Source organism: Lithobates pipiens, unplaced genomic scaffold (assembly GCF_037356315.1).
Source record: "Lithobates pipiens isolate NorthernLeopardFrog02 unplaced genomic scaffold, aLitPip1_a1.2 Scaffold_18, whole genome shotgun sequence".
NCBI lineage: Eukaryota > Metazoa > Chordata > Amphibia > Anura > Ranidae > Lithobates > Lithobates pipiens.
This window is the reverse complement of record NW_027507758.1, coordinates 402,773,650-402,789,873: the sequence shown is the minus strand read 5'-3', so window position 1 is coordinate 402,789,873 and position 16,224 is coordinate 402,773,650. Positions and strand designations below refer to the sequence as shown.

General features: G+C 38.2%; 1 protein-coding gene and 1 long non-coding RNA gene across 5 annotated transcripts in view; both read left to right on the top strand.

Annotated features, from left to right (window-relative positions):
• Nucleotides 1–1,053, top strand: part of LOC143988382 (uncharacterized) — a 949,733-nt gene extending 948,680 nt beyond the window's left edge. For both annotated transcript variants that reach the window (XR_013276841.1, XR_013276842.1), the window contains exon 7: nucleotides 74–1,053. This is a non-coding gene — a long non-coding RNA (uncharacterized LOC143988382). The remainder of the gene's footprint in view (nucleotides 1–73) is intronic.
• A 9,546-nt stretch (nucleotides 1,054–10,599) lies between these two features.
• LOC143988381 (uncharacterized) overlaps nucleotides 10,600–16,224 on the top strand; it is a 162,121-nt gene continuing 156,496 nt past the window's right edge. The window contains exon 1 of one of the 3 annotated variants that reach the window (XR_013276839.1): nucleotides 10,600–10,809. Coding sequence is in view for 1 of the 3 variants with exons in the window: in XM_077487906.1 (XP_077344032.1) it covers nucleotides 10,799–10,809 (11 nt within the window). In the remaining 2 variants the exon portion in view is untranslated. The remainder of the gene's footprint in view (nucleotides 10,810–16,224) is intronic. The other 2 variants (XR_013276840.1, XM_077487906.1) reach the window with 2 other exon arrangements.

Here is a 16,224-nt window from a genome sequence, read left to right as displayed (position 1 = left end):
GGCCAAGCCACAGAATAGCCTGCTGTGTAAGCAAATAAAAGAGACAGGCGTGACATGTTTTCTCTCTCTCCAGATGTCATGCAACATACAGCAGGAGGTCTGTGTGTGCCTAGGGCTGGGAGAGCCTGCGGCCTACAGAGGAGAGCAGATCGCCCACCCCAGAGGGATCCTTGTGAACTGCACTGCTGATTGAGCAGGAGGATCTGTCTGCGCTTCAAAGCATCGGAAGCCATCTGCATTTACAGTCACCGGCCATCTGAAGGAGTGGTGGGGTTTTGATGGCGCCAGCTTGGATCGGGACTGAGATATCAAGAGCGGAGCCTAACAAGCATCTGGACCTGGTGTGGTGAGCGGGCACTTGTCCAGATCGATATAGTACACTGTTGCTGTTTGAATTAGTTCCAGACTGCTGCTGGGATCTGTAGTCCCACAGAAGTGATCTCATTTATCCATAGACTGTGTACAGTGGAACTTCAGGGGTTGCCTTCCCTATACTGCAAAGTAAATGCTGAGTTGCATCCCTCTTTAAGGAAGAAGTTCTACGGGCGTCTTACATGTGCACACACTCGGTTGCCAGCATGTCACTTCTACTATAATTTGCTATTTACTTGTTTCCTACCTGGATTTACAAATACTGCTGTCTACTATAAAAAAGCTAGCTGAAGAGGAAGAAGACAAGAGACTTTGTCATTTTTTAAAGCAGCACAACTTCGGTTTGCAGAGTGAACAGTGTATTGCAACCTAGGGGGAGCCCTTGAGTATATCATACAAAAATATATTGTATTGTGCTGTTGTATGTTCATAGCATTGTGCTGCAGAATTGGTATGTGTGTGTGCTCGGAGGTTTCAGTGTGGAAGGTGCTCAATATAGCTGTTGATTGGTATTGGATACCTGTCCCACTGTGTACCTGTTTGCATACACTATCTATGGTGATCCTTGAATACAGTTTCACATTTACATTGACTATTATATTGCCATTTACTGTCTCTGAGTTATCACACTGTTCATTGTTTTAAACTTTTACCTCAGTAAACTTTCAGCTGGTTAATTGATACCTTGTGTGAGATTCTATATATTATTAAAGCTGAAAAGTGACGAGTACCAAAGTTGATATATACAGTACAGTGTTTCATACTGTGTTTCTCTTTACCATTGGGTCTAATGCCCTGTACACACGGTCAGACATTCTGACCACAAAATCGGTCTGATTTTTTCTGATGGATTTTGTCCGAAACTGGTGTTGCACACACACGGTCGCACAAAGTTGTTTGAAAATCCGATCGTTCGGAATGTGGTGACGTTCCTTGCGTACGATGGGACTACATAGAGGCTAGTAGCTAATAGCTTTGGTCTCGTAATTTGATCTGCGCATGCGTGGCACTTTGTCCGTTGGAATTCTCTACAAGCGATCGGGAAAAGTCAGATTGGATTTTTTTGTCGGAAAATTTTAGATCCTGCTCTCAAATTTTTTCCGTTGGAATTTCCAGCGGAAAAAGTCCAATAAGAGCCCACACATGATCGGATCTTCCGACAATATAATCCGATCTGATCTTTTCCGTTGGAATTTCCGACCGTGTGTACAGGGCATTACACTAACATTACTATACAGTTGTGCCAAGGGGGTCGAGTCCATTTCTGGGGTTGAGAGGCAGAGTGCAGAATTGAACAATTATCAGCAGCTCCTTCGGGGGTAAGTGCTACACAACCTATGGTGTACATTTATTAAACTGAGTTTTTTTCAGTTCATTTCTCAGCAGATCTCAGAGGAAAATTATCTCCTCTGCAGTCGGTTTATGAAGCTGAGAACTTCAGTTCTTAGAGGGAGAACAGAGGAAAAGTGTAAAAGTGGGTGGGCTGCCTGTAATCTTGTGAGATATTGTGAGATCACAGTGCAGCCGAGTTCAAAAAGTGAAATTAAAGTTTAAAAGAAAATGTAATTATATATATATATATATATATATATATATATATATATATATATATATATATATATATATATATATATATATATATACATATACAGTACAGACCAAAAGTTTTGACACACCTTCTCATTCAAAGAGTTTTCTTTATTTTCATGACTATGAAGAATGTAAATTCACACTGAAGGCATCAAAACTATGAATTAACACATGTTGAATTATATACTTAACAAAAAGTGTGAAACAACTGAAAATATGTCTTATGTTCTAGGGTCTTCAAAGTAGCCACCTTTTGCTTTGATTACTGCTTCACACACTCTTGGCATTCTGTTGATGAGCTTCAAGAGGTAGTCACCTGAAATGTTTTTTTACTTCACAGGTGTGCCCTGTCAGGTTTAATAAGTGGGATTTCAAGCCTTATAAATGGGGTTGGGACCATCAGTTGTGTTGTGCAGGAGGTGGATACAGTACACAGCTGATAGTCCTACTGAATAGACTGAAAAAAGCAGCTAAGTAAAGAAAAACGAGTGGCCATCATTACTTTAAGAAATGAAGGTCAGTCAGTCCGAACAATTGGGAAAACTTTGAAAGTGTCCCCAAGTGCAGTGGAAAAAACCATAAAGCACTACAAAGAAACTGGCTCACATGAGGACTGCACCAGGAAAGGAAGATCAAGAGTCACCTCTGCTGCGGACGATAAGTTCATCCGAGTCACCAGCCTCAGAAATCGCAGGTTAACAGCAGCTCAGATTAGAGAACAGGTCAATGCCACACAGAGTTCTAGCAGCAGACACATCTCTAGAACAACTGTTAAGAGGAGACTGTGTGAATCAGGCCTTCATGGTAAAATAGCTGCTAGGAAACCACTGCTGAGGACAGGCAACAAGCAGAAGAGACTTGTTTGGTCTAAAGTACACAAGGAATGGACATTAGACCAGTGGAAATCTGTGCTTTGGTCTGATGAGTCCAAGTTTGAGATCTTTGGTTCCAACCACAGTGTCTTTGTGCGACGCAGAAGAGGTGAACGGATAGACTCTACATGCCTGGTTCCCACCGTGAAGCATGGAGGAGGAGGTGTGATGGTGTGGGGGTGCTTTGCTGGTGAAACTGTTGGGGATTTATTCAAAATTGAAGGCATACTGAACCAGCATGGCTATCACAGCATCTTGCAGCGGCATGCTATTCCATCCGGTTTGCATTTAGTTGGACCATCATTTATTTTTCAACAGGACAATGACCCCAAACACACTTTCAGGCTGTGTAAGGGCTATTTGACCAAGAAGGAGAGTGATGGGGTGCTGCGCCAGATGACCTGGCCTCCACAGTCATCGGACCTGAACCCAATCGAGATGGTTTGGGGTGAGCTGGACCGCAGAGTGAAGGCAAAAGGGCCAACAAGTGCTAAGTATCTCTGGGAACTCCTTCAAGACCGTTGGAAAGCCATTTCAGGTGACTACCTCTTGAAGCTCATCAGCAGAATGCCAAGAGTGTGTGGAGCAGTAATCAAAGCAAAAGGTGGCTACTTTGAAGAACCTAGGATATAAGACGTATTTTCAGTTGTTTCACACTTTTTTTGTTCAGTATATAATTCCACATGTGTTAATCCATAGTTTTGATGCCTTCAGTGTGAATCTACAATTTTCATAGTCATGAAAATAAAGAAAACTCTTTGAATGAGAAGGTGTGTCAAAACTTTTGGTCTGTACTGTATATATACTGTATATATATATATACACACTTGTATATAGTATATATTTATATGTTGTTAACATTCATTTTTAACACACTGATGCTGATATTAGGAAGAAAGAAGCCTTCTTCCTCTAATGGCACCACCTTCTCTCCCAGATTCTCCACCTCTGAGCTTGTGAATCTGGAACTGAGATATTTCAATGTAACGGCTGTGAGATCTTTAGATCTTACTTTTATAAACTGGCCGTTTGTGACAGAACGGTCATGGACTGTGATGAGTGGTGGAGAACAAGTTTTCTGCTCCTTATCACAGCTACATAAACAGGTACACCTTATGCCGCGTACACACGGGCGGACTGTATGGCGTACTTAGTCCGTCATACAATCCGACGGACAGTCCATCATACTTTCGACTGAACGGACTTGACCACACGGATGCACAAACAGTCCGTCGAAAGCTTGCGCGATGACGTGTACAGCACGTACGATGGGACTAGAAATAGGAAGTCCAATACACAGCAAAGCACCCTTCCGCCATGTAAATCCTTTCTGGGCATGTGCCATTCTTAGTCCGTCGAACTAGCCTACTGACGAGCGGATTGTCCGCTGAAACCAAAGTACGACGGACAGAATTTCGAAAAATCCGAAATACTTAGTACGCCAGACTGCACGCTGAAAAAGTCAGCTGAAGCCCACACACGAGCGGACTGTCCGCTGAAATGTGTTTCGACGGACTAAGTACGCCATACAGTCCGCCGTGTGTACGCGGCATTAGAAATCCTCAGGATCATGGCTGGTCTCTGTTTTATAGACGGACACCTATATATATATCATGACCAGGAACATCTCACTTCCCCTCCTTTTTACTCTTGAATTTGAACTAGACCCTTTTACAAACACTTGCTGCTACAAAGACTTTAATGCCGCGTACACACGAGCGGACTGTATGGCGTACTTAGTCCGTCATACAATCCGACGGACAGTCCGTCATACTTTCCACTGAACGGACTTGACCACACACGGATACCCAAACAGTCCGACGAAAGCTTGCGCGATGACGTGTACAGCACGTACGACGGGACTAGAAATAGGAAGTCCAACACACAGCAAAGCACCCTTCCGCCGTGTAAATCCTTTCTGGGCATGCGCCATTCTTAGTCCGTCGAACTAGCATACTGACGAGCGGATTGTCCGCTGAAACCAAAGTACGACGGACCGAATTTCGAAAAATCCGAAATTCTTAGTACGCCGGACTGCACACTGAAAAAGTCCGCTGAAGCCCACACACGAGCGGACTGTCCGCTGAAATGTGTTTCGACGGACTAAGTACGCCATACAGTCCGCCCGTGTGTACGCGGCATTAGAAATACACAGTATATGTACAGTCACATAGTTGCCAGATGTGTACAGGTTAATAATTTTTCATTTTTCATTTTTTTCTGTGTTCTATTTTTGTATATTTATAATTATGTTTAATTAGTATGTAGCACCGTGGTCCTGCGAGATATGACATTTTGTTCTACCGTATGTACTCACATGTAGTAGAATGACAATAAAGCTTTACTTAACTTGACTTTAGTTTGCCATATTAGAGATACCTCAGGCATCCACCGGGTGTTCTCCATTTGCGTTAGTAGCTTCTCCACGTGAGAAGGTGGTAGAGCATATCACTCAAATGATCAAACTTAGTCTGTTTAGGTTGGGGGCAGGGTGGATGTGCTTATACCCACAGTGGAGAGTATGTTCCTGGCCAGGTGGCAGGGGCCATTATAGGTGGTAGAAAAGGTTGGTGAGATAAATTATAAAGTACTCCAGCATGTGAAGTGAAAGCTTTACCAAAAATCTATCATATAAATCTGTTAAAATCCTTGAAGGACAGAGAGCTCAGGTTAACTCAAGGCCAACTGTAGGGGTGGAGTTGGTCACAGTTTTTCCCAGAGTTTTTACAGAGAAAAGGAGAGAGTTTTTCAGGGCTGCCAGACCTTACTAAGATAATTAAGCATTGCATTGTTATGTAACCTAATGTAAAGGTCTGAGTAAAACCCTATTGAATTTGTGAGACAATGTTTGAGCTCTATATCATTGAGAAATCACAGTGCGAGTGATCGAAGCCCAATTGTGTTGGTACTGATGTCCAACTGGACACCGTGTTTTTGTAATGATTTCAGAAAGCCCGATTAGGTGTCAAAGTTCAATGCATATCTGATACCCCAAGTAGTTGAACTGATAGAAAGGTTGAGACTGGCCCAGTATATTACCACCTTAGATCTTACCAAGGGGTACTGGTATATACCTTTAACTAAAGAAGGAAAGATAAAAGACCACATTTTCTATTTCAGAGGATCACTTCCAAAATAAAATATTGCAATTCAGGTTAATTTTCAGAGGACAATGAATAGAACACTATGACCACACCATAAATACACCTCAGTGTGTCTGTATGACATTATTACCTTTAGCACCTACTGGGAGTCCCATCTTTAGGCTGTGTTAGACTCTCTACAGAATGAGGTGTTCACTGTTATTCTGGAGAGGTGTGCCATTGCAATGGAAGAGACCAGGTACCTGGAGTACATTGTTGGTAGGTGAAACCTCGGATGAACAAAGTATAGGCTAAATAGGCTTGATCCCACCCTTTCACAAACATGGTTAAGCATGTTTGGGCACTGTTGGGTACAACTCTTGGTTTGTCCCCAATTTCACCACTATTCCTGCACCACTGACTGACCTAACAAAGGGTAAGAAGTCAATCATGGTCAAGTGGATGATAAGGCTGAAGGTTATTTTCTGGAGCTTAAAACAGCTTTTTGTCACTATCCAGTCCTGGTTGTTCCAGACTTCTCTAAGTAATTAAACTGATGCCTCCACCAAAGGCTTAGGGGCTATTCTATCCCAAGAGGTCAATGGGGAAGAACGCTATAATCTTTCTCAAGTACAAAGTTGAAAGCTGTCAAAAGAAATTTTGCAATAGTGGAGCAGGGTACCGGTCAGTAAATGGGCTCTAGACTCCCTATGCTGTTTTCTCTTTGGCAGGATGTTTTATTTGATGTCAGACTATGCCCCACTGACCTGGATGAGATAGAGCAAGCACACAAATGCTAGTGTAACCAGATGGTTCTTGTCACTACAAGAGTTCAAATTTGTGGGGGAACGTAGGCCAGGGAAGCAACATCAACATGCAGATACCCTCTCTAGTATACACTGTAGGGTGGCCCACAGTGCCTCTGACACCTCTGTGTCAAGGCAATTAGGAATATGTACAGGATGCCAGGGTTGGGTCCTAGAGGTGTGATAGTGTCCCCCCTATTTTGGATGTGGTCCCTTTAGGGGGAACAATATAAACACATTTTTTAGTACTGAAGGGTTCTTACCCATGCAGGGTGAATGGTTCAGGGGAAGTCCAGTCAGAGCGGATCGGACTGACTAATAATGTCCTTGGGGTTAGTAATTCTTCATTTTAAACCTAGAATTCAGAGGCTTAGAGAGACTTTGGGTGGGAAAGAGTTTTTAACCCTGATTACAGGGACTTTGGTCTTGAAAAGGTTAACCTGCCTGCAGGGGTAGCCTGAAAAGGAGCTGGAAGAAGTCAGCACCTGTCTATTACTTTTGCTAAAGGAAGTTGTTTTCCTGGTTTTGAAAAGCAATGAAGACTGTTTTACAAGTGGTTGAAAAGTGATCCCCGGGTCACTACATTACAAGTCTATGCTATGACAATGCTATGCAGCCACATGTTACCCTGACTGAGTCAGAGACATTGCTGTTAAGAGTCCATGATTGTGCAACTTTTATAGTATTGTGAAGCTTTCATTATTTGTAAGTGTATAAATGTTTTTTTGCCATCTGTCCTTGTTTTGCATTGTTGCATCTAACTTTGCACCTGTTTAGTAAACTGCAAATTACATTTACTCTTTGTCTGCAGCAATAAATAAAGATAGCTGACATGATGTGAAAGGAAGTTACTAAGGAATTTTACCATCAGTAAGCTCTAAAAAGTATAACCCATGACTTCCTGGATCTATAGTTGCTTAAGGAGAGAGAGAGAAAGTCTCAGCCACATGTCTTGTCCAGGGGAGTTACAGCTGTTGCAGTTTTGCCTAGACCCGAGGTAGCGGTTATTATGCAAATATCCCTACGTTCTAATAGGTATCTACCCATAGCTTCTTGAGTGGGCATCTAAATCCTTATGACAGAGTATCTCTGTCCTATAGTTACTATCTTACATGCACAGTGCCAGATAGCTAAGTCTGTGCTACTGTATGTGTGTAGTGGTCACTTTCCAGTATACTAGTAGGTGAACCTGTTTATTACACCTGCTGTTAATTTAGTTATATACAGCTCTTATTTTTATAGTTAACCTTATGCCTTCTGGTCTGTGATTCTATAGCTAGTTTTATCTTAGGACTTGATAACCAGCATAGGCTTAAGGATTCCAGTGGCTACTTCTGGTAGTTAGAGGTCCAGTTGCTTGTCAGATTAGAAACTACTATGGAGAAACTAAAGTGCAGGCTTACCCTGAGTACCAGTGCCACACCATGGTTCCTGATTACATTACTGGTTGATTTTACAAGAAGGGAATCCCCTGTGTTCAGAGGCAATGTCCTGGGTGGAGGCACTGACAACTTTATTATCAATCCCACTCTTCTACTTAACAGACGTCTTAATTCTCTTATTTACCTATAGGCACAATATTATTATTTTTTATTATTATTTAATAGAAGCACTTTATTAAATATTTTTTATACATTTATTTAATGTTAACATATTAATAAGCTCTGGGCACACTAAAATACTCCATGCCACAAAGGGAGCTCTAACATTCAAGGTATAAAGGTAATTTGGGCAATTAGTGCCTTGCAATTTTTTTATTTCTTTTTTTGTGGGTGGTAACTAATTCTTATATGGTGTCTCAAATTACACTTGTGTGCTATCTCTTTTTGTAGTTTTAAATAAAAATTGGACAGTGTATGCGGTACAAACATGCAAAATTTACTAAATTCAGTGTAAATGATCCAATTTTTTACTTCAAAAGAATGTCTCTATGATAATACTAGGATTTTTCATAAATATTTCAGAAATTTACATATTGGAGAAAGAAAAAGAAAATCTATGATCCAGAAACCTATAATGCATTTTGCCAATACATTGTATTATATTATTGTGTTGTATCTGGAAACCTGACAGCAAGTAACTAAATAAGTAAGACAGAGGAATATGTTTGAAAATGTCTGTGTGGTTAAATTTTATTTTTTTTGTGGTGCAGGATGCTTGTAAAAACCAAATAAAAGGTTTGGATGTGAATATTCTGTCCCAAACATTTTGTACAAAATATCCAATATCTCTTCATACTTATGCTAATTTCATTTCTGAATGAGTTTGAACTATATTCAGATTCAGTTTCTAAAAATATGATGGTATATTATATATAGCATTCCCACATTACAACATTCCACTAAATAGATTTTATCTCTGCATGGTTGCTATTTTTTCCTCACACTATGTTCAATTAGATTTCTTTTTCATCACAAATAACCTTCCCCTTTGCACATGTGTTACCTTCAAGTAGAGTTTAATTTTTTTTTGTAATAGATTATTAGAAGAGAGTTAAGGAAGGAAGGAAATCTGAAGGTCAGTGGAAGTGTCCCTTCGAGTATTCTATGCAGCTTATCTTCTCTCCCATTCCTATTTTGTCTTGTGGGGAGAGAATGGCCAATCGTGAAGAATAGACGCTTCCCAATAGCCCAGTGCCATCCCTCATTAAACTTCTTTTATACTCATCTTTTAAAGAAGCTGTCAAGTTCTATTCTGCGTCTGACAGAAAAGGCCAAATCTCCAGTACAGGAACCAAGGCGCACACACGCACATGCACAGAAAGAAACTTTTTGTGTGAATGTTGTACCAAGTCGGCATAGACGAATTTTCAGAATCATGTAATTTACTCTGGAGGCATTTACTGTACATAGCCAATAGTGATGGTAATTTCTTTCATTGTTGAAGTGAAAAGATAACCATCAGTCAGTTGTCAATTGGTCAATTGTAGAAGTGATGAAAAGAGACTGGAAGGAACAATCATGTCTGTGGCTATCTGGACTAGTTGGTGTTTTTAGGAAAACGCGGGCTCTGGATTTTTTGAGAGACTGTATGATGAAAAACAACTAATGTAAAAACTAATTATGCGATTTTCTCAAAATAAACAATCTGTGTAAATAGTTGTTTGTGTTTATATTATTATTTACTGACACATTTGAATCATTTGTTTTTATTTAGCTGTGTTTTTTGGTGATTTATCTAGCAGCATCCCAGAATTTTTGTCTTCTCATTATAAAATATGTAACATAAATTCTTAGTCTTTTTTAATTAATCTGAATTCCAACATCATCTAAACATATTAAATATTTTCAGCATTATTATTGCAATGTTAAATAATTATTTTTATTTTTTAACACTTTGTGGTAGATATTCTCTCTGAGATTTTTTACTGTTTCTTAAATGACGTATGCTTATTTTGCATTCTTAACTGTGTAAAAAAGACTTTGCCTATTGGCCATATTACCTGTGATGATATAAGTATAATGATTGCTCTATTATTATTCATACTTCTAGACAGTGCAGCTTAGGGCTATTAAAAAGTGTTACATTACCCCACTCCTCCAGAGCTATTGTATTCCCTACAATTTCCCTTAACAGTTTTAATTAATCCCTTGTTCTTTTTTAAGTGTTGTGATGTTATTGATTTTAGGTTTCTGCTCTTTTGGCTGTGGTAGGTAATAAAAAGGATTACAGGCCTCCAGAAGGACGAGATATCATCAGCCTGTAATCCAGCCCGCGGTTTCCTAGATACCGTATTGTCTATTCTGTTCCGCTATGTGAAAAATGTTGAATATCAACAATGGGTTTCAGTGCTGTATTGTTGAGTTTTGTATGAACTAATCTTCCTTCACTAAAAAAAAAAAAAAAAAAAAATACAGCTTTGGACAAAGTCTATAGCCAGTGCATTTGTAACTCCCTATGCACAAGGTCTGGCTGTGCAGGCAGAAGACATTTTGCTCATTTGCTCTCCACTTTCCTGTAGTTATCCTTTCAGGTGTCAATTGTGATTTTTTTCTCAAACCTGTTTGGGCACCGTTTCTGTGAAAGTCCCTGGACTTAGCAGCTGTAGTAGGCCTTGCAGAAAGAGTGCTGTCCAATGACTGAAAGGTAAGCCTTTGCTGATCTCCTCCGGTGTGTCACTAGTTAATAGTAGGGGATTGTTGAGATAACTCTTTGATTTTTATCCCGAGGCCAATTCTGCTGTTACATAGTATAAATGTCTAGTCACTAATTAGACTTAATATATTTAGAATGGGTTAAATACTAAGTCACCTTTGCATCTATCTCTGAAATGCACTACTTGTACTGCAACCACTCATTCATTAATGATACTATTAACTGCAATACATGTAGCAATAGCTAGCTGCTGTTTCTATTATTTTCTAGTTAGTCAGGCTTATTACACAATAATAAATAATTTCAGCAAAGGAGAGTCTGCAAATATGGCTTAATGAAATCAAATAATCTTTATAAGGTAATATCATTATAAGTCAATATGTTCACATGGTAATGCAAGAGACAGTCTTACATTGCATGAACTGAAAGGTAATGAATTCATTTTTTTTTAGGCCGTTCAAATTTGTAGTTAACTAGTTAGTGGCCATGTAAAGGCTGATGTTTCAAACTTATTTTTAATTCTGTATGCATTCATGCACTGATAAAGCAGTGCATGCGTATTGTGCAGGTATGAACTTAGCATTATGTTTTGTATAACATCTCATCATTGATATTCTAGAGATCAGGTGCTGCTAGAGGTGAGTTACCTTTGCACACTTGAAGAGGCAAACTTCCAGAAATGATTGCTTCCAGTATAATTGCTCTGTAATGGAGGCGCACAATTGAATTAGTGCCCTGCTGTAGATCGGCTATTCTTACCCAGGCACTTTAATCTCACTTTTAAAATCCATGAATTGGAAGACAGTGCAGATAAGAGTTGCTTAAGTCTGCATTTAGTGCCAGGCAATGATGGCCCCCTATGAAACCACTTCAGATCCTGTGCTTGCGGTAGTGAACCTGAAATTTTCCCCTTCCTTGCACATTATTGTCAGTCAATTATGAAGTGGAACTGAACCAGAAAATCTGGTACAGTCTGGTAATTAGTACAAAGAGTTTCCAGTCTAGTGTAAAGGCAGAGATGCAAGAGCCCCAGCAGCTACAGATACAGTTTTGATCAGCCTGGACACTACTTCTCATTCTGCTTGATTACCTCTTAAGATACTTGCTCCATCCCTACAAGTCTGCTTTAGATTTACCACTACTTACGGGCCTAGTTTTTGCTATTCTCTTTCGTTTCCTACAGACGCATTCTCTATTTACAATCTGCCATTTTAGCTCATCACACAGACACAATGTGACTTGAACAACAAAGAGACAATTTATCAACACATCTTGAATTCAAACTTAAGCAGGTCTATTATTAGAGGGAATGAGATCAGAATGAAATATATGTTTATTTCATGTTTTGTTTAGTTTATGAAGCCGCATCTGCAATGTAAATGCTTTTTACCCAATGTTTGGGAAGTATGCAACAACTACTATATAATTGAAAATATTAGAAAACCATCACTTGGGTTTGACTAAACATGATTTTTTTGCTTGTGTATAAGGCAAGTCATATTTTTTTAGTGGCTGTGTATGAATGTTTCAGACCGTATGGTCCTGCTTTTAGTCCTAATGCTTGTTTATGTATTCATCATTTATAAATTTCCTTCCGCAAAACTTTACATTGATTTACAGGAAGATAAGGGTTGCCATTGAGCTTTATTTTCAATATACTTAACTTTCCTAGGTTGCTAGGAGATGGCTACCTAATGCCATGGTGGTGGTAACTAATAGGTATAAAAGGAATACATCTCTGTTGCACTTATCACAAAGGCTAAAATTCATGTTTCTAAAAAATTACCGTGGATCACTTGCTTACATGCTGTGCCTAAAATAGCTCAGCAACTTGATGCTGTTAATAAATGAATTCGTTTTTTTAACAGCTTGTTTTACCATTTTATACATATCAGATTTTAATACTATTTTTATGATATTTTTATGTCCCCTTTATACTAAACATGTTAGGTTTGTGCATGTTCTATATAAAAAATATATAATAATAAAAATAATAATAATAAAATATCCATAGCTATTTCATTCTAATATCGGAGTACTGAAAGACGAAATTTACTGGAATGCTAAATTGGTTTGCCAGTTTAATAAAGTCAGGATGCATTCATGCTCTCTAGTGGGTTACAAGCTTAACAGTGTTTGCTAGATCAACAGCAAAGCAAGGAATGCAGAAGCATTGAAAGTTTACCACACTTGTAAACATTTACTAGGACAACATCAAGACCATTAGACATTGTTTTAAAAATGTTCCTCATTTGCCATCCTTCCTGGACAGCCAAATATTTTTTTTCCATAGAAACAAAATAAACTCACAGGCCTTTGAAGTACTGGAACTACAATATTCACTAGCACGTGATAGTTGCTTGGTCTTACTCTTGTTTAATTCAAGGTTCTAACTTTATAAGTCCCCTCCCCATCTCAAATAGCTATAACTAATTTATAGGTGGTTAATGCTAGTCTTGGTTTATTTTAAAAATGAAGTAACCTAAGCACTTTTACATTCACAGATTTGGAAGAGTACCAGTGGCTGTTATACTACACTATGGCAACTGAACACAGAGACCACTATGGCAAAGCTTAAGTAAAATATATCTAACAATGCATAAATTGGAGATAGGGTTTTAGTTCTTGATATCATATTGTTATGATTAGAAGAAGTGAGTCTATTAAATACATTATGAACAGGCTTCTAGCATCCTTCCTTGATGATGATTAACGGTAACACAAAGCCCAATTCCATCTGCTTGTCAAAACACAGGTTACTGTGTACTTAGAGCCAGAGATCTCAGAAAGGTCACATAGTGTCATGTGTCAGACCAATGAGAGTATATATATATATATATATATATATATATATATATATATATATATATATAATGTCAGTCTGTCATTTGTCATACTAAATGTCCTATGGGTGGATTGGCTGTAATATTCAAATTTTTGCCTTTACTTGTGTAGTTAATGTAAAAAAATATATATATTTAAATTAATAAACACATTGATGTAGATTGTTTTTTTGATATAAAGAGTGTTCTTCAAATTGAGAGCAAGAATATTAGTAAAAGGAGATTTAAGCATATTATGCATACTTGTGCTACCCAGTAAAATAAAGCAAATTTTTGCTCTGTCGCAAACTGGTTTTAAACTTTATTAAACATGTTTTAAAATAAATTCTTAAAAAATCTCTTAACCTAATCGCAACAATTAAAAAAATCTCAGACATGAAATATTATTTTTGTTGCTTGGTTCATTGGTTAATATACCTCAGCAAAGTAGGGATTAAATGCTGCTTTTATTAGCCCAGATAAGGCTGTATGTTTTTTTTTTTTTTTGCAAAGTGTAGAATTTAATTAGCTATATAAATGCCAGAATGACAAATAAGGTGCCATTGTCTTGATATCTCCTCAGGAATTGGTCTTTTAAAGTAAATTTGCTGTATTAATCACCTAAAAATATTTTTGATCGCTGAATTAATAGCTTGCAGGCTGCTCCAGGTACTCATTGGCATAGGTGATTGCCTCTTAATTACTGTATGGACGCTTTCTATTCACTTTTATTAATTCATGTTTTCTGGCAAAATCCCAAAAGGCAGCCTTCCCCTATATCTCCTAATTACTTCTGTAATTGAATTTGCCCACTTTTTCAAGTCTATTTTTCTAACTTGACTGTATGTATTCATTCTTTATTGTATCTGTCTTGTGTTGGTTTTCAGCAAGCAGAATGTACATTGATTCTTCCTCAGTTTCTCATTAATTTTCAAGAGCTTTGCTACATGACTGTTTTTCTCGGCCCGTCAGCCCTATTGCTTTGGCCAAAGAAGATGCTTATTATTTAAGGTTAGGTAAAAGAGAATGAAGTTAATTAATTCATTAGTAACTCAGAGCCAATTATTACAGGCTTCATTTACTTATGCACTTGTTAACAAGACACAAATGGGAAGAGGCCAATGACAAATGGACATCCTTTAAAAGCTGACCCAACCTAGTACAGAGATAGCACCTGCAAATTAATCTTGTGTTTATCCAGAATGGAAGTTTTTTTTCTAAGTTTTGGTTTCTCTATAGAACATAATCCTAGCTCACCATGGGATCAGTAATTAATTTTGGCTCAGGATCATTAGTAAACTACTGTGTGAATGTCTGCTTAATCTTTACACTGAAAACACTACCCATTTGTTTCACTTACTGTATACGTAATAGATATAATTTTTTATGTTTTTACATTGGGGAAAGCGATTATTTCTAATATTTATTTTACAAGCGTAGATACTGTATTTTGTACATTTAATAAAACCACCAAGTTTTGTGAATGAAAGTAATCATTAAACATTAAAAAATATAAAAAAAGTGTAGTCACGTGTGGTAATTAAAAAAAATCAAGAAAAAAAATGACAAGTTATTTATCTTAGCATGCATCAATCTTGCAAAAAAAATTTTTTTATCAAGTAAATGTTAATTCTTATGAAGTTTCTAATAATATAACATTTACACACAGTGTCCCAGGGGAAAGTCGACTACTGTTATTCATGATGCATAATACTTTGATAACTAATCTTTTTCAGTTATATTAAAATACATTTGCATAAAAAAAAGTTTTTCATATACGGTCTTTGACATAATATTTTGCAGACAAAATTGAAATCATTGGTTTCAAAATTTTGATATCAAATCTCATAAAATAAGCACTTTGTCTTGGGGTGAGTCTGAGCTTGCTCATATGTAGCTCAACATGTGATCTGTGCAGATGCAGAGATTATTAAAGTTCAGTACAGTTACTAACTACAAGCATGTTTATGAATAACCTAAATGATAGATGTGTAAGATTATGATTATCTCATGTCTATGAGCCAGCCTTACTGTCTGGTGATAATCTCACTGCAGTGCAGAATGCATATATACTTATGGACAACCAATTTTGAGGGAAAAATATATTAGCCAGGTTGCCCTCTGTGTTCTTCAGGGGTGCTAGGAGATCATGGTTGCCAGCACATAATACCTGTGATCTGGTGTCATTAGACAGTGGATCACAGGTGCTCACACACAATACCTGTGATCCGCTGTCATTAGACAGCAGATTACCAGAAAAGGGCACAGAGCCAATCAGAGCGGCTCTGTGCCTTGTGGTCTCTGTTATGGTCGATCACAGAAATCACAAATGTAGATATACCTTGTGTTTTCATTTGAGAGCCCTCCTCTTCCTTCTCTGCCAGCACTTCCTGCTGAACCTCTTCCTTCCTCCTCACAATGTCACAATGAGCAGAAAGGAGGGGCATACTGACCACCACTGAGCAGCAAGCGGGTACAAAGTAGGGCACAGGGACTACCAATGTGTGGGGACACAGATACTGACCACTTATGTAATGGGCAAAGACACTGATTTCCAAAGTAAAAGACACAGCACTGACCACCA